The sequence below is a fragment of the Lipophrys pholis genome (assembly GCF_963383615.2).
Source record: "Lipophrys pholis genome assembly, chromosome: 1".
Classification (NCBI taxonomy): domain Eukaryota; kingdom Metazoa; phylum Chordata; class Actinopteri; order Blenniiformes; family Blenniidae; genus Lipophrys; species Lipophrys pholis.
Genome location: NC_137635.1, coordinates 44127046 through 44152048, shown reverse-complemented (window position 1 = coordinate 44152048; position 25003 = coordinate 44127046). Strand labels below are relative to the sequence as shown.

At 40.6% G+C, this 25003-nt stretch overlaps 1 protein-coding gene across 1 annotated transcript in view; it reads right to left on the bottom strand.

Moving 5' to 3' along the window:
* Positions 1 to 2145: 2145 nt before the first annotated feature.
* Positions 2146 to 25003, bottom strand: part of depdc5 (DEP domain containing 5, GATOR1 subcomplex subunit) — a 30605-nt gene continuing 7747 nt past the window's right edge. The window contains exons 16-44 of the mRNA XM_080460118.1: positions 24158 to 24292; positions 22974 to 23035; positions 22815 to 22888; positions 22439 to 22508; positions 22308 to 22344; positions 22111 to 22231; positions 21818 to 22038; positions 20592 to 20792; positions 19608 to 19743; positions 19433 to 19530; positions 18081 to 18140; positions 17047 to 17230; positions 16152 to 16312; positions 15353 to 15473; positions 14687 to 14854; positions 13475 to 13697; positions 12642 to 12778; positions 12461 to 12557; positions 12200 to 12262; positions 10408 to 10517; positions 10149 to 10223; positions 8909 to 9041; positions 6877 to 6976; positions 6530 to 6769; positions 4858 to 5027; positions 4131 to 4302; positions 3970 to 4030; positions 2760 to 2842; positions 2146 to 2682 (exon numbers count right to left, since the gene is read on the bottom strand). Of these exons, the coding sequence (XP_080316244.1) occupies positions 2384 to 2682; positions 2760 to 2842; positions 3970 to 4030; positions 4131 to 4302; positions 4858 to 5027; positions 6530 to 6769; positions 6877 to 6976; positions 8909 to 9041; positions 10149 to 10223; positions 10408 to 10517; positions 12200 to 12262; positions 12461 to 12557; positions 12642 to 12778; positions 13475 to 13697; positions 14687 to 14854; positions 15353 to 15473; positions 16152 to 16312; positions 17047 to 17230; positions 18081 to 18140; positions 19433 to 19530; positions 19608 to 19743; positions 20592 to 20792; positions 21818 to 22038; positions 22111 to 22231; positions 22308 to 22344; positions 22439 to 22508; positions 22815 to 22888; positions 22974 to 23035; positions 24158 to 24292 (3812 nt within the window). The 3' untranslated portion in view covers positions 2146 to 2383. The remainder of the gene's footprint in view (positions 2683 to 2759; positions 2843 to 3969; positions 4031 to 4130; positions 4303 to 4857; positions 5028 to 6529; positions 6770 to 6876; positions 6977 to 8908; positions 9042 to 10148; positions 10224 to 10407; positions 10518 to 12199; positions 12263 to 12460; positions 12558 to 12641; positions 12779 to 13474; positions 13698 to 14686; positions 14855 to 15352; positions 15474 to 16151; positions 16313 to 17046; positions 17231 to 18080; positions 18141 to 19432; positions 19531 to 19607; positions 19744 to 20591; positions 20793 to 21817; positions 22039 to 22110; positions 22232 to 22307; positions 22345 to 22438; positions 22509 to 22814; positions 22889 to 22973; positions 23036 to 24157; positions 24293 to 25003) is intronic.

Here is a 25003-nt window from a genome sequence, read left to right as displayed (position 1 = left end):
TGTCATAGCCCCACCTCTTCCTTGGTTTACCTCATGCAGGTTGACCTGTATGCGTAAACCTGCCAATCAATGACACAACAATGGCTGACCGCAGGATTGTGTCCACACTGCAGAAGTTACTGAGCTTATTATTTTGCAGCATAATTTTTGTATAATTGAATTTATAATCTCAACCTGTGGGAGCAGTTCTACTTACCATCAGTTCACACAAAAATGACATCATACGGTGGTTATGGTGCAGTGGTTTCATGTGGACAGATTTCTTGATGCATTTCGTATGTATGAAACATTTTCGTAAGTGAAAATGTTTTTATTCTTACTGTACTCGGTTCTAGATGTTCATTATTCTTCCTTTCAAGAGAAGTCAGTGAATACTTTGCATAGGTAAGAGCATTTTAATTAATGTAACACTGTAGGTTGAAGACGTCTTTATAATGCATCTGAGAATTTTACCATTTTTTCTTGAGTTGGGCACATTTAAATTTTGGATCCGACAACCCTTAACTCAAGCTGTGAATTTTTTTCATGCATTTGACAAACCTGTTAACCCCTCCCACAATTCCCCCAAAACAAATGTCACTCCCCTCCCAGAGAAGAAAACCTGTGAGATGAGACATCCAGAATCTGGCCCTCACCTCAGACCATACAATCTCATACAAACTGGGATGAGTCTACAAATTGACTCCGCATCGTTTGCCTTCTCACCTTTTTTCATCAATATAATAATTCTAGACACTTTAAACATAATTATCACTGCCCTCAGAAACTGATGTATTTCTAGTATTTATAAAATATTGAAATCACATTTTCATTCTTGCCCCGCTGTTGCTTTTCTTCTTTTAATAAAATGTTTTACCATGTTGTTCTCCCCCCCCCCCAATGCAGTTCTGCGTCATTATCCTGCTGTGGGATGAACCTCTGACCAACTAGGCACATCCCAACTTGTATTGCAAGGTGCTGCAGAATGCTGTGGGAGCCATTTTGGTTCAGGGGAAAAAACAGCCCCAGACCTCCACACTTCCTTCTCCGTATTTAACAGTTGATATCACTGCGTGGTGATAATCAGGATGAATCAGCCCATAATACTTTCTTCCAGTCATCAGTAGGCCAATGGTGGTCTTCCATGGCCCTGGCAAGCCTCTTTGTCTTGTTGTGACGCCTTAGCGATTTCTGTCGTGCTGCAGCTCGTCCAGTCAAACCTGCAGCTCCAAGTCTTGTCTTCACAGATGAAGCTGAGACTTGGTGCTTGAAGCTGTAGTCCTGTGAACTGCCCATCACACAAGCTGTTACCTCTCAGAAACGTGTCTTCTGCTGTGGCTTTGGGTCTGCCAGACCAGTTCCTGTCTGTTTGAATGTCTTTTGATGGTGAAGTAAACTTTAATCACCGACACCTTGAATTTCTTTGTAATTTCTGTGTAGGAAAGACCCACATTTTAAAGGTTATGACGGTGTGTGTCTTTCACTGTGATCGCAACATGCCACTTTCTGCTGTGATGCTGTTCAACCGATGCTCACGAGGGTTTGGTAGTGCGTGCAGTAACACTGCTTTTATGCAGACAGAGGCGGGTTGTAAATAATCCAGAGAAGTTGGAACAATTGTAGGAATTATTGGCACTAACCTGAAAGGCTTGATTGACCTCTATTGTTGCAGAACAGCTTTAAGATGTTCACCAATTTCTTGTCAATTGAAAAAGCCCTTTTTGTAAAATTATTAAATGTACATTATTCACCTTACCCTTGGAAAAAAAAAAAATGGTGGTTCCCCACTTACCTGTGTAGAAATTGTGGTGGTCCAAACTTTTTAATCTTTAGGATAATTTCCTTGTTTCCTGTATTTGTTAATGGAAATGGGACATTATGAACACAAAAACGTTTTTTTTGCCGACTCAAATTGAACATTCTTCTTCATCTGCTGAACTTCCTTATTTCTGTGTAGAAATCTGATAAGAGATATGAAGCAGTGTGTAAGCTGGTAAGTTCATGGTTAATTTAAGTTTCTATTGGATTCATACATTTGTAAATCCGTGAAAGAATCTCAGCCTCACTTGCTTCACTGTGAAAAACATAAATTTTTTTCATATATCAAATTGAAGCGTAAATTGTCTCAAACTTTTGATTATTTTATTTAAATAATTGAATAATTAATAAAATGAAACATTTTCCTTTATTATTCTAAAGCTTTAATAATGAAATTGCTGTCATAGTTTTTTTTGTTTTTTTTTAAATATAAACTGCAGCTCAGGCTAAAAACCATACAGCAACAACAATTAATTTACATAAGTGTGCAACAGTGTGGCAGATTAATTTTTAAAAATAAGCATAAATAATGTTTGCTAGACAAATTCAAGCTTAGATCCGTTCTGTTTCTGCAGTTTTCATCTCGTCAAGGGGCGCTGGCGTTCATTTTCTCCTGACAATTGTCCCAGAAGTTGAGCAGCCGGCTGTCCTTGTTGGAGCAGAAGTCAGTGAAGTCTTTGAGGAGGCGGTCGGCCAGCCGCTCGTCGCCCAGCACGCCGCTCCTCCACGCCTTGGTGAGCATTGTGTTGTAGGCCCAATAGTAGCCCACCCGGTCCTCGCAGCCGAACGCGCCCTGGCTGTTGGAGGTGGTGGAGTTCCTGCGACGACGTTGCTGTCCGCTCGAGTACTTCCTCTTCGAGTACGGCAGCTGTGCGAACACGGTGCCTGATAGAAAGGAAAGTCAGCGGACACGGTGAAGGTCTGTGTGATTTTCTTACTTTTTATGTCGATAGAGCACAAACCTGTGACATGGATGTACTGGGGCTTGTTCTCAGATGGGAAACTGAAAGTGGAGGCAGAAAACTTGTCGTGCACAAAACCAAACCTGGAAGAGTGACAAGGCGAGAACAACAACAGATTACGACGTTGAATTATTCATCCATGAAATTACTGTTACAATTACTGTTGCAAGAGGAAGGATTTTAAGGGTGAAGTAAATCGACACAGTCAGTCACATTTTTAAGCAAGAACAAAACGGTTAAATCTGAAAAGTTATAAACTAGTTATAAAATCTCAACATCTCATCAAATTCAGCATCTCTGAACTCTTTCAATGGTTAAAAAAAGAAACTTTTTCACTGACTAAAGACACCTTCATCACTCACCTTTTCGTTGTAGAGTAAAGGGACTGAGTCATCGCTTTAGCTCCATTGCACTGGAGCCACGTGTGGCTCTGCAGCTTTCATAAAGTGCGTCTAAATAAACATTTTGGCTCGTTCATCTATAGTTGCACAGCGAAATATATTGACTCTTATCTTGCGTGGACAGTGTGACACTCTCAACTAAAATACGCGTCACCAGCCCGCTTGGCTTTCACTTCATCTGATAGACGTCAAGTTTTAAACCGTGCCTCTCGTATCGCTAATGAGTGAAAATAAAGGCTAAAACATCTAAAAGAGTTGAATGAACGAATTCAAATAAAATAATAAATAAATAAGTTAAAAACTGTTAAAATGACTGAAACATCTAAAACAGCCAGAATTGCAAAAAGACCTAAAATGCCTATAACAGCTACAACGACTAAACAATTAAAGTTAATGTGGCAAAAAAAAAAGAATCGAAAACAACCATCACTGAAATGACTAAAATAGCTGTAATATGAAAACAGATAACAATTACAAAATTGGCTAAAACTGCTAAATAGAAAATGTTGTTTTTAAATTTCAGAAATGCAACATGAATATAAATTCAGCAAAAAATTATTATACAGCATAAGTTTAAAAGTGGTATAGTTCTAAAGTTAATGTTTTGAGCTGCTAAAAAAATGTTATTGCGGGAAAAACCTGAGTTACTAACACTGACACAGATTAGTTTTTTTTTGTTTTTTTATAATTAACTTCCTTCCTTCAAATCTTGTTTCATCTCAGGTCAGTAATGACCCTCAGAACGAGATTATAAATTAGGCATAATGAGGGATTTGGCCAGTGCGCAGGAGGTGGTTGTTAAAGATCACCTGTAGAGGATGGCCTCCTGAAAGAGTTGCATCCTGTCCCAGTGTGTCTCCGGTTCAAAACCTGTTTGATGACATTGAAATACTTAGGAGCCTGTGGCACAGACACACACTCACACACACTCACTCACACACACACACACACACACAGCAGGTAGGTGCACCTTCAAACAGGTTGTCGCTGCTGTTTTTCAGCAGACAGTGTGTGTTGAGCGGGATGAAGAGCTGCGCTCTGAGCGGATCGCTGTACAGTGAAGACGTCAGAGCGAACGGGACCTCCAGGACGGGAACCAGCAGGAAGCCGCAGGACGCCGCTTTCCTGTGCCACGCTTGAACCTGCCGCACAGAAACAGAACGAATGCCGGCCGTTTGGTGTATTAAATGTGAAATGAAAACCGCAAACATCCACAGTTGGTTTTTAGCCTGGTCTGTTTTGGCAGTGTCATGCGCCGTCGTCGTCGTAAACAGAAACAGCTCATATTTGGAAAACTTTTTCTTATGAGGACATAATGTACATTTTATTTAAAAACAGATGGTTTAATCAGTTTCATCAGCTGTTAAGTTTTTCTAAAATACTGGTTTTCTGGCATCGCAAATTTTGTGAACAGCTTGTTAACAACAGCATCTTACATCCGAAGGTTATTTCTGATTCCTCCAATATGATCACAAAGTCACTGTTAATTGTTTGCCTGACAAAACTCTGCGTAACACCAGGAACTGAACGTTAGACCTTGGAAACAAGACCATTCCTAATTACCAACTTGTTTCTTGTTCTGCTATAACAAACTCAACATTATTGCCCAGGAAAGAGAACAATGTGATTACACACGAACATTTTTAGTGAAGCCCTACAGATTTGCATACAGAAATGCCGGAGGATCGGCCTCTTACCATCTCAAAGAGCACTGCAGCAGTGACGGCCATCCAGTGCAGCTTGATTTCGAAGGCAGTGTTAAGAGAGAAGTTTCCATGGTAATAACAGCTGCACCATTCAGTTCGGTTGCTGCGGTTGTTGACGTCCACGTCCAGCGTGACCGTCTTCTGCTCTGGGACTGTAGCAGCTGGGCGATAGTTGGATGGAGGGAAGCAAATAGATGAGAGGAAGTTGATGTGCAGAGAAAAATTGTAGCCTTCTTCATTGATACCGATTTGAATTGTGAAGTTAAACGAAAAACATAAAAACTATTAGAAACAATGCTCGCTCTTTGCCAAACCTTAATATCAAATGGATTGTATTCAAATATTCTGGTGGTGTTTATGGTAATCAGCTTACAGAGCTTTAAGCACTCTCCTATTCGAATCTACAATCATGTTAAAGTATCATGTCTGTTTGATTATCAAACTTTGATAGCGTTCTCTAGTGGTACATGAAGAATAATAATCATTTATAAAAACCAAAACATTTCAAAATCACTCTCACAATCAAAATAATACATTCCAAGCTACTCTGTCTCCCTCCTCATGTGCCCCCGTCTCTCCCTCGTTCACATGTGTGTGTGCACATGCGACAGTGGCGACCCGACACCCTGATACAGGAGGAGCCAGCTGGCAAGTTAATGTGGCTTTTCAGCCAGAAGCTGGACGACGTGCCAGTTAGCTCAAAATGCCAAGGACACGTTCACCTTCTTCCCACCAAACAGAAAGTTACATGAACGGAGAAAGACAGCGTTACAGTGAAGTCGCTTAATGGCCCATGACATTGGGTTAAAGGATTATACCTTTAATGTTAAAAGGCAAACCTGTTACACCGCAGTAAATGAACAATAAAACACAGTAATGTTGTGACGGTCATGTTTAGACAGCTGGCCTTGATAGCTGGAGAGAGTGAGTGGTGGTTATAGTATGACAGCAGCTGACATCGCTCCATTCCTCCTTATGGAGGTTAATAATAATTAGACAGACAGACAGACAGACAGACAGACAGACAGAGAGACAGACAGACAGACAGACAGACAGACAGACAGACAGACAGACAGACACACACACACACACACACACGACAACGGTCATGTAATGTGCTCATCAGGAGTGATTTGGGGTTCAGCATCTTGCTCAAGGACACTTTGACATATGGACAGGGGGAGTTAGGGATTCAAACCTACAACTCATTGATTGAAAGACGACCTGCTGTCCCACCTTAGAGCAGTTGTAAGATTTGTTTTTGCACTTTTACCAGCGGATTGTATGACAATCAAAAGATAAAGTTGTCGTGATATCTGTTGTCTGTGATCATGAAAGCACCAAATAAAACATGAAAGTCACATTTTGAAAAACAGCCGTTTGAAAAACTAACTTCATGCCGCATCTCAACCAATGAGAGCATCCGGGGCCGTTTGAGGGCTGAACTGAAGGAGCTCAGCTGAACGACAACTTAAAAGAAGTCATGCCAACACCAAATTTGAAAGTTCTGGACACACAAGTGCCTTCATGGTGCAAATATAAGATTTCTTTATATGTGGAGTATTTATAAGTTTTATCAGATAGTCAAGCAGTCATGCTTTGAGATTGACTGCTCGATGGGGCAAAGCAGTTTTTCGGTGTGGAAGGATCGGACTGGGCGTACCTAGCAGCGCCGCGGCCTGGCTGCGTCCTCCAAAGCTGCGGCTGAAGGAGCTGTGCCTGCTCGCGTAGGAAGCCGGCCGGCTGGGAAGCCAGGGCAGGAGGAAGGCCGGTAGGTCGCAGGGTCGCCGCTCCTCCAGCAAGAAGGCTACCTCAAACCATTTCCTCTGAAACAGGGCAAAGTCCTCCACGGCGGCAGTCGACCAGCCACCAGCTACTGGGGTGGGGGGCTGAGAGTTCAGGCCTGGGGACGATTGTGAGAATATCAACACACTTTCTATGAACTTGCACTGTAAAATCATATCAAATAAACATGTTAGAAGATATATATGGGATAAAGCACTCATTTACCATCTTTCTCTCCCATGATTCTGTAGAAGTAGAAACCGTAAACGAAGGAGCGCATGGCATCTCCTGAAGCATGGGCCACCAAACCTTCATCGAGCATTTTCTATACAAACAGAATTTTGGGATTTATGAGTAACAGTACAGCAGCGGTGTCAGACTAATTTTAGTTCAGTGAAAACATACTACGCCAATTTGATCTTGAGAGAGACAGAGCCATTAAAATGGTAGCATCAGTCAAAATCCCATGTTTTGATTTGTTTTAGTACAAAGATGTCTACATAGACATAGTTTACATAGAATTTAAGCTATATTTACACAAGTTAAAACATCAAATAGGTGTAATTTCAATAATATGCCATCTCTAATGCTACACCTTGGTACGAGATACAGTGAAATTGCAGCATCTTGCACGCTTCACGCTTGCACATTTTCACAAATTCACCCCAACAGTGTGGCTATGATGCTGATGCAACTTATTCAAAATAGTATATAGCTTTCAATAAATCATAACCGATGCACCGGCTCGGCTCTCAAGTGTCTCATTTTGCTAGTTCAGTCCCACTGAGGTCAGACTGGACTGGATGCGACTCCTGACCTACACTCTGTTTGACAACCTTGGTTTAAGATTCAGTTGGGCCACATTCACAAAACAGACATTTCCAGGGTGCTCGCATACTTTCTGTTGCCACTATATGTTAAAGGGGACATATCATGCTAAATCCACTTTTTTAGCCCTTAAATGCATTTTGTTGTATATTTAGAGTGTTTAGAAGTACAGAAAAGTTCAAAGTAGTCTCTTCAGGTGCTCCGTTGATATCTTTATATTCTGTTTTGGTCATATTTTGCGATCGGTTTCGATTTTTCTATTCTCTATTACGTTTTTTGAACAATGACGTCACAGTATTCTCAGCGGAACTGCCAAATTAGGACATCGACATTTCGAGCAATCCGCCATTTTTGTTTCTCGCTGCGATTTTGTAGTCCAACCGAAGTTACGAGAGGATAAGTCGAAATGTTCGGTTGTTGGATGTAGTAACTCACAAGCTTCGTTACACCGTCTCCCAGCATCAGAACCTTTTCCAAGTGCCTGGTTGAGTTTTATTTTTCACAGAAATGTACCCACATCTGTGGGTAATGTCATTTTTGTGTGCGCGAATCACTTTAAGGACGACTGCTTCAGCAACCTCCGCCAGTATAAAGAAGGATTTGCCGAAAGACTTGGTCTGATTGAGCGGTCAGTTCCTTCTATCTATGGAGACGACGAACAGAGCACTTCGGTAAGCTGTATATAACGCTAAAAAGTGTGATGATAAGACGTCCCTGTCATTGTTTTGTTAGCATTAGCAGTTGCACCGTCTTCATATGTTAGCGCTGTGTGCTCGTTTTAGATTATAATGTAACTTCTGTGTTAAATAGTCGTTGTAATACAGGCAGTATTGTAGTAGTGGGCATGGATGGAGAAGTTAGTGTAAATATAGTAACACACCATTGCGTTACATCCATATGAAGACGTTGTTCTTCAGGTGCATCATCGTCATTTTCATCTCGCTCCGCCGGGTCCGACTCTGGCTCCAACATGTATGGCTGGATGGACAAATCTTCCGTTGTTGACATTTTGTAAATAATGTGTGAATATAAAGTTTCTGCGCCGCTAGATAATTGTATCTGTTCTATCAAACTACAAAGATGGCCGAACAGGGTGGAGTTGAACCGAGTGTCACCTCTGCAACCTGGAGAGGAGGAGGGGTATGAAGTGTCTCATTTGCATTTGAAGAGACCGCCCCAAAACGAGTTGCTCTCAGAAGCGCATCAGAAAAGGGGTTGAAAAGGGGCCTGTGGAGCTATAATAATGAGGAATTCAGACCCAAGCATTGCAGTTTCGCGTTGTATAGACCACAACTGTATGATTTATATGTAAAAAGGAAGGATTTAAAAGCATGATATGTCTCCTTTAAAATTACAATAATTCCCCACCATATATTAAAATCCTCATCCTTCTGAGAGCTCAGCAAGTTAAAGCACAATTGACTCCTACCTGCATAATTTCCACAGCCATCACATGTGTGGTCACACCATCCACATTGTTAACCAGCCAATGAACAACTTCTGCGCTGATAAAGCAGTTAAAGGGCAGGCCTTTCTGCTCTGGGAGCAGCTGTACACCGGTCCTGTAAATTACAAGAGCACAAACATAATGCTACAAGAAGAAAATGCACTTAGAAGTAGATTGTGTGATGATTCTAGATTTGCGTGGACTGTCTTGTCCCTCGAGATGACCCACCAGGAAGTGAGTCTCCTGGTCGTCTTCAAAGAGAGTTGGATTGTACCTTTAAATCATATAGCGCTACACAAAAGGGCTGTCTCTGTGTCATTGTACCTATGCGACACTTCAATTTGTCTTTGAGTCAGTCCACTTTTGTTTGTTTTCTTAAATGTGTGGTCTGACATCGGGGGCTCATAGTTTGATTATATGAGGTGCCTCGCACTAAGTTTTTGTTTGGAAAGACAAGGGTGGTTTTAGATACGTACATGTAGGGACAAGTTCCTGAGGTTCTCAGTGAACTTCTCACCGACTACATGACTCATAGAAATTTCTCTAGGGTTGGGCTGGAACAGAAACCTCCCAGTTCTTTGGAAGTATCGATGATGTGGTGAAGCTTTGAACAAGCTGCAACATCGTAACTCGACGTGGCAATAAGTTGGGGGACACTGATGTCGGTTTTAAGCCGTAATTAAGCCTGCGTGTCTATTGTGGGCAGTAGTAAAAGTGTGACTGACGCAGGGCCTGACATTCCTTCATTGTGTTGTCAGTGCGTCAATCTGGGGATCTCGTTGTTATCTCTGGTATGGAGCTTCACTACTTACCTGGGTCACAAAGCTCTATCAGTGATTTTAGGGAATGACATTTGTGCATGTGTAGTCCAAACACATCCAACATAGTTACTAGTGTCTTTGCTAAAAGTGAGATGGAAAGTTGAATTTTTTTTTGAAAGTTTACCTCAACTTTTTAAGACAAAATGAGACAAAACTTTACTCATTTTCCCCTCTTTCAAATAGTGACTTTTATCCTCAGTTGGCCACCCACAAAAGATGAGCAAACCAAATGTGGGATCTGTTTGAGTGCGTGCCTAATTTGGTATTATTTATTCAGGATCATGTGGAAAATCTGACTTCGACTCCCAAAACTGTGTTAGTAAACACATCTGCCCAACAAATAATTCTCTCTCACTCTTAGTCACACCTACACTCACACTCACACACACAGAAAATCTTACGCAGGATGCTTTATTGCCTCGAGGATCTCAGACAGTGTGGAGGAAGAAGACAGGTAGAGCCCTGCAGACTGCCCACTGTGAACAAATTGTCGATCATGGACAAAAATTACTACTTTGCCAAAAACAATAAACACATTCATGTTACAGCAGAGGCAACACTGAGAAATATGGATTTTTAAGTGCTTAGTGGTGAACTTTATTTCATCAAAATCTGCTGGACAGTGTATCTGTGGGGTGGTTGCATAATGCTAACGGTCACCTCGTGTCTGTGGTGCTGGGTGTGGTGTCTCCTGCAGGCTGTGCTGGTGGTCCAGGCGTCACTCCAGGCTGGTTTCCTTTTTCAGCAGCCTCAGCGGCGTCAGATGGCAGCTACAGCAATAGAAATGCAGTAGCAAAAAAAATAAAAAAAGGGGGGAAGTTCTTTGAATCTCCTAGTTTTCTGCATAAATTGGTCATTCAGTGTTAACTGAGCTAAACCTAATACATACAAACAATTATACTGGAATACAAGGAGTTTTGACAACACTAATCAACAGGGAGAAAAAAACTTACAGGATATCTTTCACTGATTGTTTAACCTGTTAATTTCATGAACACTAAATCAACTGAGCAGAGCAATAACCCTGAAGTTCATTTATTCAGAGTTCAAAGATTTTCTTTGATTTCACGTGAGAGGAGGCAGCAAAAATGTAAATCGCAAGGGAAACCAATTAAGACCTGCTTTTAGAAAATAAAAGCTGCTGAAAGTAAAATCGATTTGCAAAGTAAGCATTGAAAACAAAGCTTGTAAATAATTTTGTCAAAATAGTGACGACTGAAAAGGATGACAGTACTAAAGACATATGTATTGATCAGCACGGTGCAGAGGCAGGCAGTTGTGAATATGATTTAGTCAAAAATAATTACGGCCAATATGAAAGACTCCACAGAAAGCCTGCTCTGAGTGGGGAGCAGGGGACATATAGTAAAGGCTACAGAAGATAGGATGGCAGGGCTGGAGTGCTCTGTGGCTTTTTCAATTCAAGAGACAATCAAATACAATGACTGGCAGTGAATAAACTGAAAATAAAAAATAAAAGCAGAATAGGATGTAACAAACCAAATGGATACAGTGCATCTCAGAATGAGGACAAAAATGACACCAAATGTGACGTAACATAGCAGAAGTGAATTAAGGCCATCTCAAAAAGTCAGAATTGTCGCATAGCAGACCTAATAAGGTGGCTGGCACGGGTATTTGAGCACCAATTTAAGTTTTATTTTCCTCTGATGTTATTTATCAGAAACACTAAGCTGTCTTCACGGCTCAGATGGCCAAGCAAATGCATTGTGCGAGAAGGGCAGTGGTTCGAAAGCACTGTATGTGTGCTTCAGTTTGTGTTGTTTAAATAGCCCATTATGCTCACTTGAATGCACTTCCAAGCAGGAGGTAATATAATAATGTATGAGCCATTGTTACTAATCTGTACTCGCATTAGAGTGACAAGACGGGTAATAGTGTAATTGACTTTTCATGAGTTTCAAAAACACTAAATGCCCGAAGAATGCTCCAACACAAGAACATTTACATTATATTTAGTCTCCCAAAGCACAGCAAATTCAAAGGAATGGATGTTAAAAGCCGAATTTGAGACACAATACTTTTCCAGTGTCAGGGTTAGGAAGACCTAAGGGGCTTCTGGGGATAAATATGTAAAGTGTTGTAACTGGCACAACATAACAAGTGATCCAAGAGAATTCGTCCATTAAATATTGCATTTTCCAGGGAGAAATACACATGTATTTTAACAACACAGTTCCATAGATCTGAAGTCAAATGGCTGTAATTTTAGAACTGTCACAGCAATGATAAGTGGGGCAAATTGCAGAGAGTCACCTGAGCAGCTAGAATCACCCAACCAATTAAACTCCTCTAAAACATTCTTGAAAGAACAGATGTCCAAACATTAAGAGTCACTGACATCAGATTCAAACTCATCAAAAAGGGCTTAAATTTTGTTCATTTTCAGTGCACATAACACACAGCAAAGCAAACAGACCCCATTACTGACCTGACAGTGATAGACGTAGGAGGAGCGAGGGCTACGTATAAAATCCAAAATAAAGGCAGTGTCCTGTCAGCATACAGGAGGAAGCCAGGATGAAACACCCAAAGCCCAGCAGCAGGAACAAATCCGAAGCATGGAGGAAATGCAGGTGGAAGGAGAAAAACAAGAGAAACGCAGCACACTGAAGCACCAGCAAAGAAAAGTTTGAGCCAGCAATGTTTCCACAAACACCTGTAAAAAGACAAAAAGGAAAAATGCCCTCACCTTGCGGGGACTGTCTACATATGTGGAAGCTGTGACGACACTCGGGGCGTCGCTGACCGCTGCTGAGGGCTTCGATTGCTGCTGATCCTCTAGTGTCCTGATGGCGTGTGGAGAGACGGCAGTGAAGCCTGACAACAGGCATGCAAAAAGCATGTGGATGGAGTGATGAAGGAAAACTCACTTCTGGTTCTGCTCCATCTCCAGCAGGGCCGTTAAAGCTGAGGTGCCTTTCTTTCCTTGCGGTGGTCCTACAGGCTCAGTTGGATATGGAAGGATAGGACTGGTGACCTGCAGCCCTTTCATTGGTGTGCCCTTCTGCTAAATGACAAAGCACATAAGCTTTAACCATGTTTTAAAATGTGCTTTCAGCCAAATGGACCAGTATGTTGATATGAATGTGGTCGATTAAACGCCAGATGTTAATTCCAACACATTGGAGTCGTGCATGTATGTGTCTTTATGTGTACGTAGAGCATGAATGAGCCTTTAGCCTCCATCGTTGTACGTTCAGGTTGGTCATAGTGGTATTTAGAGCTCATCTTGTTCTCAAGTGGTACGCACACTGTAAAAAGTCAGAGAACAACTGGCTGAGAGCAAGATATACCGCCATCAAAAGCTATATCAAATCAAATTCTGCAAGTATTACAGTAGGGCAGCTTAGAAGTAAAGAAATTCTGGATTCTAAACGAACATAACTTCCAGTCCAGACCTGCTGTTATTTATCAAGCAAGCAGAAAACGTTTAGTTTTAAATCTGTCTTACTTCCGATGAATACAGTTCATTTCCTTAGTTCAAGAGCTGCAACAACAGTGGTTGTGTCTATGATCTTTGTTGAATTATGTTGCCATCATAAAAGTCAAAACGAGCACAGATTTGGCAAATAGAACTTCTCAGATCCAACCTTTTCTTTGTTGTCCCTCTACAATCTTCAAGTGGGCCAAATATGCTTTCATGCATTGATGCAGGTCTTGGTTTTTCTCAAATATGGGCGGGAAAGAGTGAAAACAGTCCCACCCGAATGATCCTGTCAGAGCGGTGGCGTCGCCGAATGCGGTTGAGGCCCTCCAGGAATCGGATGAAGCCATCCAGCAAGTTCCACTCGCCGTTTCCACCCATCCCGGCGCAGGGTCCCTCGCCATACACGTCCCAGTGCCCCTCCATGTCTGCAACTCGCCGAGCCCCTCCAGCTGGCAGCAGGAGGAAGCGCGTCCTCCAGAACTTTAGGGAGTCGATCAAGCTGGGAAAGCACAGGAAGAACATGGAGATCCACTTAATCTGCACTTGTTACATGTTACAAAAGGTTATATTACTTTTAAAAGTTATATCAGCCAAGATTTCCCAAGTTGCTTTTCCAAGTGAGTAAAAGTCAATCACACCCATTCAACAACTATTTCATGAATTTTCTGAAGTCCATGCTTCATTTGCAAGCTTAAGCTTTAAACTTTCACCCAGTCATTTGGTTTTTTTTTAACCCTGTGATGTCAAGCTTCTTTATTTGTTCGAGAAAAAAAGACAACTCATAAAAGAGAGATATTTGACTTTGCACCAAAAACAACAATGCTAATGAACTCATGTTGTCGTCACTTATACTTACTAACCTGAGGAAACCTAGAACTTTTTTTGTGCAGTGTCCATTAGTAAATATAATGACATTATGATCAAACCATGGCATTTTATAGGGGGGTATAAAATGCTAAATAATAATTTGATAATCAGTTTCAGGCTGGGCTTCATGTACAAATGTTATATCAAATTGCAGAAGGAAAATGAATCAATAGATACAATTTAATGACCTGATTTACATGTGTGCATTTTGTGATAAATGTTAGTATTGGACCAAGCACAAAAAATGTGTTATTCTAAAATTAAGCAAAAATAATGCATTACTATGAGACATACAAAAATCAAGACAGCTAGAAATACAATTTAACTTTAAAACACAGAATTTGCTCAATCCAGAAAAGCTTTAGTATTTTCATTTGTGGGGTAAAACTATGAAAAGTGTTTGTGGAGCTGAAGCAGAGATAAAAAAAAAAAAAGAATAAGATTCAAATCAAAAAGAGCTTTATAGACATCGTCTTCACTGGATTCAGAGCGGGACAATTTATGGTGGTGTTGGAGGGACCACTGCTATTTCATTCAACACGAAGGATCCAGCTGTAAACACTGAAAAAAATAAATAAATATATATATTTATTTCCTCTGAGGGCATGACTACATGTGCACCTGAAGTCCTCGGAGCCTGCGGAGCAGATGTATTGATCCAGGTAATTCCACTTATACTCCTCCAGTCTCTCATGTCCAAACTCCACCCAGCAAGAAACAAACTGAGCATCAGAGTGTGGAGGACACAGGCTGTAGCTGTACTGGATCTGAGCCGACTCGTACGGGTACCTGAAGCACAAACACACACAATTAAACCTCCCAATATTGGGCTGATGATGTTGCTATAAAATCGGGTTTACAAATATTTAGACACTGGCACTATATGTTAGATTTTGACTGAACACAAATGTGTCTTCAGGGCAGCATTACCACTGTAATGTGAGGCTGTTTACATATCAATCAGGTTTAGGAACGATCACATATTTGATATAAACCTTTTAAAGGGACCAGAAATAACTAAGAAGATTGAGAGGCGTGTGTGTTATCCTGATCAATGCAGTTACAACAAGCAGATCAACGGCCTTCGTTTTCATTTTAAGTTCAGAAGGTCAACTCTCAAAGAGAAACTGCCGCAAAGACAACAGGATATTTGGTGGTGATTCTCATCATCGCTCTCTCTGTGTGTGTGTGTGTGTGTGTGTGTGTGTGTGTGTGTGTGTGTGTGTGTGTGTGTGTGTGTGTGTGTGTGTGTGTGTGTGTGTGTGTGACATGGTCAGGTGTGCTCACTTGGGCAGGTAGCGAGTAACGGTGATGATCTTGTCCTTGAGGCAGACTTTATGGAAGGTCCGGCCCATGCTGAGCCAGTAAACCGTCTCCTCCTCCTCTGCTCGACGCAAAGCCACAAGGCCTGAACATACAAGGAAGAAAAAAAACCCACAGGATGTATAATATCAAAGAGTCTGCTGAGACTTGGAATCAACATACAACCCGCCACACGTGGCTCTTCAGCAACTCTGTAGTGGTTCCCCCGTAAGATCTTCCTCAATCTCACTGCAGGGGATAAATGTTGAGTGTTTTCCTTCAGAAGGGTTTATTTTCACTTACAATGTATACGAACAGAGGGCTTCTCTCTTTTTCAATGTGGAAACCCTCATTTGCTTTTAAAGTGAAAGATGCAGTTTCGGCTGAATGTCTGCAGAGAAATGAACAACTCAGACATTATAATAAAAGTGCTAATCTGCACAAATGGCGACGGCAATTAAAAGAGATAAAACTATGTTAACAATAAAAAAGACAAAACAATTGAAAAGGTTTTAAAATATAAAAGTGCTAAAATGGCTAACTTGTTAACAATTCTTAATTTAATAACTTTAACAGTTTTAGTAAATATTACAAAATTACACAATTATTATTAGTTGTGGTTCAAAGTGGAAATAAATGACTCTTTTAGGTGTGGGGCGGCTGTGGCTCGGGTGGTAGAGGTGTTGTCTCCCAATCGGAAGGTTCCCTGTTCGATTAAAAGGTACTTTAAGCAAAAATTTTCAGAATAAAATGTAGATCAGTGAGGGGTGAAAAAGTAACTCACCTCTGGAGTAAAGGGGACTGCTTCCAAGTGGTGTCGTCACAGCGGGCTGTGGTTTGATGTTATTGGGCTGGACAATGATCTGGTAGCCCTGCATCAATCTCTGACAGATAAACTCCTCAAACACTTGAGAGGCGCTCATCACCGCGGCGTCATCTTCTCGTCTGAGGATGTGAAACGACTCTATCGTGATTTGTTCAAAAAGTTGTTTGAAATGCATATTGTTGGTTTTAAGGTAAAACAAAGCACAAGGAACTGAAAATAACTGCTTATTTTCATAGAAATTTGTTAACGTCTTGGAAAAAACAACAACAGTGGAGCTTGTATTTTGGAGTCTGAGCTCGATTAAGACCGACGGAAGTGAAGAAGAAAAGCGTCCTGTCGTCCAAAAGTATCATCGGTGCTGCAATAGTTCGCCTGATAGGAAGCTAAAGAACACACAGGAAATTCAGAGGAAGAACGTGCAAATCCTATACAGATAGATCTCGACCTGCAAATGCGAGAGTCCAAGTGTACAGCAAGTTTTCCCCATAAATGTGTGTGTAAATCAAGCAATTTAAAACGGATGGATATGCGTTTCTTGTCTCAGTGGATGGAGAGTTTCAGTTAAAAAAAACAAACAAGACTGTGGGACGGAAGTGTGGATAAGAGCGCGATTTTGTGCAAAATATGTAACAATTCACACTGAAGCAATTCAAGCCTTTGATCACGTAAATACCAAACATGAACAAGGAAAGCTGGATGCCTGAGCAGCTGTCAATGGCAGAAACCTAAAGAAAATTACAGTTAATCTACTGAAAGCAGTCAAATTAAATAAAGTTGCTTGTTGCTCTAACAGATACATTTGTTTTCAATTCAAGTTTGAGCCTAGAGTGAGAACTTTCTAGAGGCCCTCTACCTCTCCAGGTCGCTGTGCGGCAGCAGGTCATAGCAGCCCTCAGTGTAGTCGTTCTGCAGTGTCTGCCGGTCCGGAAAGTAATCAGTGGTGAGAGGGAGGCAGGCCGGTGTAGTCAGGGATTTCCAATCCACCCCGACTGTACAGCAGAAACCGGGCACTGTCGGGGGTGCAGACAGCAGCAGGGCTTCACACACGCACACACATCCAAATTCCCACAGCACAGATAAATGTGTGTACCCGGAGTGGGGAGGAGGAAGAGGGACGGAGAAGCACAGAGGAGTGAGGAGGAATGAATGGAGATGAAGATGGGAAAAGTACACAACAAGACAGAAGTAAGAAGAGAAAAGAAGGGAAAAAAAAAAACAAAAACAAGAAAAGCGTTACTTTTACTAGTTTAGTTGCGGGTGCTGCTGGTGATTCCTGAGGAGGTGCCTGTAGTTGCAGAGCAGCAATTACGCATGCAGATTTAGATTCAATGACAGTTACCACAATGACTCACAAAACAGTGAAAACAATTATCCTGTGCACAAAAAAGTGGTCAAGTGGAAATTAACTGAATACTTTGAAGCAGATACAGTTCAACCATGCAAAAGTACAGATCCATGAGCAACTCTGGAATAAAAACATGCAGATTTTTTTTTCAAGGCCAGGAGAATTACACTTGCTGTAGGCATAATGAGCAAACAGATAGAGGAAGCACAATAATTACAGAAAGTTGCCCCTGCGATGATCATAAAAATATAAACTATCAGAAAGAGTTCCTCAGAAAGATAGAGAAAGGTTTGACAGGAAGAGAGGAGGATGAAAAGAGGGAGGAGAAGAAGGTGACCCTAAACCATAAGACCTGGAAGACGTTTTTTGTATCCGGATCCTCCGGATCGCCAAAGCCGATTAAGCCATAAAGGTGCCAAAGACCTCAAAGAACATCTATTGCCTCAATCAGTTTGGCATAACAATCATCATGAGATTTGGCCTTGATCTCTCATCTGTCACCAAATGCTGCTTTTGTTCTCATGAAGTCGAGATGGACTCACTTGGATCCGCACCGTTGGTCGATGAATCGTGAAATGAGGAGCCACAGTTGGTCAGAGATCCTGTACAAAGCAGCACAGTCACCTAGTCATTACAACACTTTATTCAAGATGTGACTAATGATAATTCTATTCACAAAATGCATCTGCCAATCACATAACTCAAACACTGAGATTCAGTGTTGTGATCTGTCTGCAAATTCCATAGAAGATGTAAAATGTTTATCAAAATGAAAATGCAATAAAGTGAGAATCTTTTAAATCCTACATGATGGTAAAATGGTAAAAGACTATTTTCAATGTTAAAACTGACAAAACGAAAGGCCAATCTAAATATGTAGGGAGACTGGGACAGCAGCATCTTCACAACTGTTACTACTAATACTTTTCAATATCAAATTATGGAATTGTGAACAGTAAGCCTGAGTCATTAAAACCAACAGAGAGATAATAGTTTCCAGGAGGGTCGATCTGTGTGAAATTATGACACAGCTGAAAGGCAGCGAGAGTGTAATTCATTTAAGGTTTATATAATCTTTGGTTTCTGATAACAGGAAGGTTTACAAAGGGAGGTCTTCCTCAAAGATGTTGGTTTTTACAAAGCATTGCTTTTGAATAGTTCTTGCTAAATGCTTGAAACGGTTCACCTGTATCACGTCTTTAACCCCTACAGGTAGGCCACATTATAGCTTGATGAAAACTGCGTATCAATAACATATTTAATGAATTATATAACTACACGGAACCCCACCTGGAATAAATGGTGATTGAGTGAAGTCAATTTGACAGCAGATTTTGGAAAAAGGAGCAGCAACTTTTACCTGCGCATGGGAATTATTATGACCCTATCCTTTTTGTCAAAATTTAACATGTCATTACTTATATGGCACAATAAATTAGACAAAGTCGGAACTCAGATTTTCTTTTCTTTTTAAAGACATTTTATACACCGTGTTGTTTGGGGCTGCGCCATTTACATTGATCCAAATGAAAAAGTTTTTTCGGGTTTGTTTTAAACAGACGATCTTGTGTTTTGAGTTATGGAATAAAACTGGACTGTGATTTAGCTTTTGAAAGTGTGAAATACAAATATGTGAATATATCAATGAAGTAGAAGTTGAAGAAATTAACTTTTTGATTCTTTAATGGCAGTATATCATGAAATTATCTTTTTTTTTTTTCTTTCTACAATGTACTGCAATACCATTTTAATATAAGCATAACACAACTTGACAAATATACAAACTGTGGACAGTTTTTCCTTTGGTTGCCTTTGTACTACTTTCAATACCCATGCTGTACTGCAGTTACTTAAGCTGGTTAGAAACATCAAATGTGTTCATGTGCACACATACCACCACCAGCGTTGTTGCTTCCTGGACTTCCGGTGCACTCTTCTATCGCCATACCATAGTGAAAACTATTCTCTCCAACTTGCCATGAGGTTGGTTGCCTTAGAGAGAAAAATAGAAAGCGTTCCACTGACCGAAGGAACAAGACATTTGCTCTCCAAAGGTGGGTGTGTCAAACCTTCCAGTGGCTTCATGATAGGCCAGCTCCAGCAGCTCTGCAGAGGTGTAGGCATGATCTCTCTGCTGGCTTCCTTGTAGCTCGGCCATATTCTGTCTCGTCTGGTGATGGATCTGAATGGCTTCACCCGAGGGGCCTGAGGATCAGAGGAAAAACACTCACAATGGCAGTTTCATGGAAAAAGGTAAAGCTGTAGAGCAGCTCAAAATGTACGACTGTACGCAAGAGTTTTATGACGACTGACACGCCTTCTCATCGAGCGCCAGCTATGATCGGTGGAGAGATAAATTCAGCTGCCAAAAGAATCATAAAATAACACGTATATATTCAATCGAGTATTTTTGTGTGAGTTCGACTAATATTGTGTGTTTGTTACGCCTGATTCAGTGTTAGGCAGAACTAAATAAGAGAAATCAGAAAGAAGGCTGCACAAATATTAGTTGACATGCGATATATGATAATGTGGAGTTTTGCAATCTTGAAATGAATTAACATTTAAGGATGTGTCTTCGAACTGTGCCAGGTTCATCTTTATCTATATTTTGAGGCTATGTGCATCTGTTGTTCCCATTAGCAGCGTTTCAGAGGAGAAGCCGTTTGTTGCTTCTGCTGTTCATTGACTTTTTTTCTTGACTTTGGCGTTACCGACTTACGGCTTGTTGTTCTTAAAGGAATCATTATTTCTCAAATTGTGTTCAGACTTTCTATGTTTCTTCTGATGATCAGACACTCCAATGTATGTTCCTCGTGCCAGCAGCCTGATATCGATAATACAGAGTAAATAATCGACAAAAAATCATCTTCAAAACCAGAAAACGCAGCGAAATGAGCATTTTATTCAGTGATAAACTGGAAATCTGTGATATTACGAGGTCCTGATAAAGGTTTCTATTCTTGAGATATAAACAGACAGAGATATCAACTTGTCTGCATGTATTCGAGACCATGCGAATAAATGTTTTGATGAGACAGTGTCTCACTCACCGACAGGGAACGTGTGCATCCAGCGCCTGCGGTTGGAGGTGAGCTTCACGGGCATTCGGGACGGGGTGAAGGGGTTTATGAGAGCTCTCTGGGGGGTGTAGCCTCCTGGACGGATGTGCAGGGTGGACTCGGCACTTCCCACTGTGAACCTGCCCGGTGCACTGGAGTCCCTCTGAGAGTCCATCATCTTCTCTAATAACTCTGAACGACACAATGAGAGAATGAGACAAAAAGAGACGGGCGGAGAAGTTGAAGATTTCACAAGTCAACCAGGAGTATTTCCTTCATCCCTTTCAAAGACGTGATTTTAAACATTTTATTTTGTATATTAAGTTTGCAAATGAGACGACTGAAGTGTGAAGTGGGACCTGGAATAACATATAACACATACATTAGCATCAAAAACATAAAAAACGGTTTTCTTTTGTGCCTAAATTTAACATTTGATGTGTCTTAGTTCACGTTTCCCTTGTATTCTATTTTATTGTGGTTTTAATTCTTAGATTTATTTCTTGCAATCTTGTTGTTTTTACTTGTGATGCATTATTGTGATTAATTTCTGCATGTCACTCATGTCTGTTGATGCTTCCGCTCTTAATATTTAACTGCTGATATTACAATTCTATATTAATAAAGTCTTTATTATCAGCACACTCATCAATACATAGTGATATACTGTGAGTGACAACAAAAATGAGAGTGATACAACTTTATTTTTTTATTGCATCTTTTATTTATAAATTGCAGCTCAAAGTACTTCACAATAGAATCTCACTGAACAGAAGCAAAACCAAGGAAATGATTCTGGATTTTAAAAGACAGAAGGTGAATCAACACCAATTTACAGGAACTATGAAGGCATTAAGTCAGTCTGATCTCACCTGGAGGGCACAACACCTGCACAATGGCTAAAAAGGCAGAGCACTGTCTGCATTTTCTGAAGATACTCACAATTTAAATAGCACACTGCCGCTGACATTTTATAAAACTGCCACTGAGTGCGTCCTGTCTCATGGTATCACAGTGTGTTATGCTGACTGCGTGGCCTCATACAAGCAACCTCTGGCTGCAGACAGTTACCATTGGTCTGTCCCTGTCCTCTGGGATACAACATTACAAGTTCACACTTCTATAATACCGTTAATACGTTTTGCCGTACTACAACTGTTTGTTTACAGCAATAATAATAATAAACTCCCATCTTCCTGGAGTCCTGGACCACTTACCTCTGGTGCTCGTGTATCCCAAAGAGCTGCTGACTTCATACTGAGCAAGAGGGATGCGAGGGATGAGCAGCATGTTCGATTCTTGACTCAGACTGTCATCGGAGGCCACACTCGGCTGTTCCTCGGGACCTCCGAAGCGAACAGGAGACATGCCCATGCCTGTGCTGACATCCACCGAGCCCCAGCTCTTCCTTCCACTCGACTCTTTGTCTCGACCAACCCTAAAAAACAAACAAGCTAATCTATTGAATTTGCTCCAAGTGTTGTTATTGGAGTTCGAAGTGATCAGATACCTTAAGTTGGAGGTCCTCTGGATGCGCGAAGGACCTGGGAGCCGAAACACCTGAGCGTCAAAAGCGTTGTAGTCCACCTGTATGGGCAAGCTGTTGTCCGAGTCCTTTGACGAGCAGAGAGCTGAAAGAGGTCATGAGGTCAATTTCTGTTGCTTCAAAGCGTAAATGAAAGGATACGAAAGATTATAAAAACTTACACTGGTCTTTGCTGCACTTGAATTTTTCTGCATGAAGCTGGAAATAATTGACATTTTAATGAGATGCTGAAAGGCAGACTTTTTTTTTTTTTTTAAGTAAAGCGTCAGTGCTGCAAACATAAAGATTGTACCTTATGACCAGCCAGTTTGATTCGAGGGGTGAAGGAGCTGCAGGCGTTTTGGCTCGTGGAGGTGTAGAAACTGTGGAAGGAAAGAATGAGAAAAGTATTGCAATAGCTTGACATATGAGCAGTTTGAATTAGGCCTGCACAATAACAGTTGAAGATGTGTTAATATTGAGTATTTGATGTTGTATTGGTGCTGCCAAGTACACAGTGCTCGCTCTCTTTTCGGACCCAATAGTACACAGTGTTTGTCTAATCCTATATCACTAAACTCTCTACATTGTCGTTGTGAGAACTGCTCCCGCTAAATAGCAGCAACACTGTCCAAGAAACTGGTTTCAATTCATTTTTGATCATTGCTCCACTCTGTTGGGTCTCTTGCCTGTGGTTGATCCAGTGAGGCAGGTTGTAGTCGTCTCCCAGACGAGAGTCTCCAGAAGTTGCCTTGTTGTGCAGCTACAGAGGAATTTACGGAGGCTGTGATAAATGCCGAGCATACAAACGAATGTGTACACATAGAATAACACTGTCCATGTCTTACCTTGAATAATGGGACTGCGTGCAATGGCTGTTCCCCCATACACACCAAGTCTACACCAATACCTAAAAAAAAAAAAGAAACAAATACCCTCTTCAACTAACACCTTAATCTTAAAGTGAATCTCATCTTATTGTTAAAATGTAAAAGAATGCGAGAGTTAAATTAAAGAATGGTTCAATAGTTTGTAAATAAAGAAAACTGTGTCACATCCCATCATCTTATCTCCTTTCAGCTACGGACTGCAGGTAGGCAGACGGTGACTCTCCAAAAGTCCAATAGTGAACAAATCCAAATAAAGTTCAAGTTGGACAGACTTTTTCAGTTTTACAACCAACAATGCTGGCTTACGTTTATGTTTAAAAATGCTAAATGGCTACAATAGTGAATGAATGAATGAATGAATAAACTGCTCTTTGGAATAAACCAGAATAAAATACCACATTTGGAGGAAAGATCCGCACTAAACTAAGTTTTTCATCATATGGTAATGACAAACAATAGAATTAAGGAAAGAGGAATGGTAAAATGACAATGATCCCAAATACAAGGGAAAGAAAACTCTCTTCTAAAGCAGCGCAGCATATCGCCTGACACTGACACACTGGAAAAGCAATAGCAAGAACTAAAGACTCGAGTTCTGAGAAGATTTGTGTGAAAAAAATGAGCCTAACTCAAAGAGAGGCCTCTAGTTCCTGTGCACAGGAGGCATCTGGAAACTCTCATTAGCAACAAAAGCTTTTGTACCAACTATTAAATACATTTCAGTAACTGGTTTGTCTTCTTTGCTTGAGTGGATTGCATGAGTGACCAACATGTGATGAAAATCTAATGTCAATAGCGCCTCTAGAAATATAGTTAATGAGAATAATGATGACGTGTTCAATACTTCTTTTACTCGCTGTATATTTCATCTATTAAAAAGTGAATGACTGAGCCTGGGTGTATAGAAAAGTGTAGTATGTCTTATTATATGTTAACAAACAGTATGTTTTACCAACTTCTATTTGTATAAGTATGAATCAGCTATTCTCTAAAAACAGATATTAAAAGTGTCGCGGTAATTTCCACAACACAAGCTTCAGTCTGCCTTGTTTCATCGACTAGGAGTAGATAATACAATTATTCAAAGCCGTTTAAAAAAAAAAAAAAAAACTCTGACTCTGCGTTTGTGTGCTCACACTCACCGTTATCAATCATACGCTGCTTGGTCAGAATCATGAGCAGACGATCTACTTCAAACACTCCGACCCCGGGTGTGATGACCACCGACATCTGACCGGTGCGGTCAAAATTACGGTTGATGAAGTGCTTGTCAAACACTGATAAAAATAAAAAAAAAGACACCAAATTTGTTTGTTGAAAGTCATTCTTTTTGATTTTTTTTTCCACAAGCAGAATCCTATGTAGAAACTGAGACACTGCAGTTCTCATGCCCGGGACTGGGACAACGCCGCAGTCAGTCACAAAGTGACGCCTCAAATGAGACAGATTGTACAATATGTTTTTTACATCAGACTTAATACTGTCATTTCCCGTTGACCGTGGAAGCGGTGCCAAACGTATGGCTTGTGAGCCAAAATGGCCCGCAAGAAAGTCAAATCCAGACCATGAGAAGAATTCCCTTCCCAAGTAAAAAAAATTTAATAAAAAAATAAATATTCATCCAACTAAAAAAATTCAAATGAAAAATATGAGACCACTGTAGGATTTTCTTTTTTTTTTTTTTAACATTTCCCTTTTTTCTAAATAAAATAATACTAATAACGTTTGTTTTAAGTATTCAAAAGTCAGTATGTTAGATAATTAAGAGCTGTATGTGTCCTCTGAACTAAAATGATTCTGGCTCCTTTGGTCTATGAGTTTATTATTATTAATTTATATATCCTGCCAAATATTGATCAAAAATATATTTTAATGTAAAATTGAAATAACTTTTCTTTTTCTGTGAAAGTGTTTAAAGTATCTCAGGACCACAAAGATATGACATCTAAGAGATATGATCTGAAACTATATGCGTGTGGTACATACAG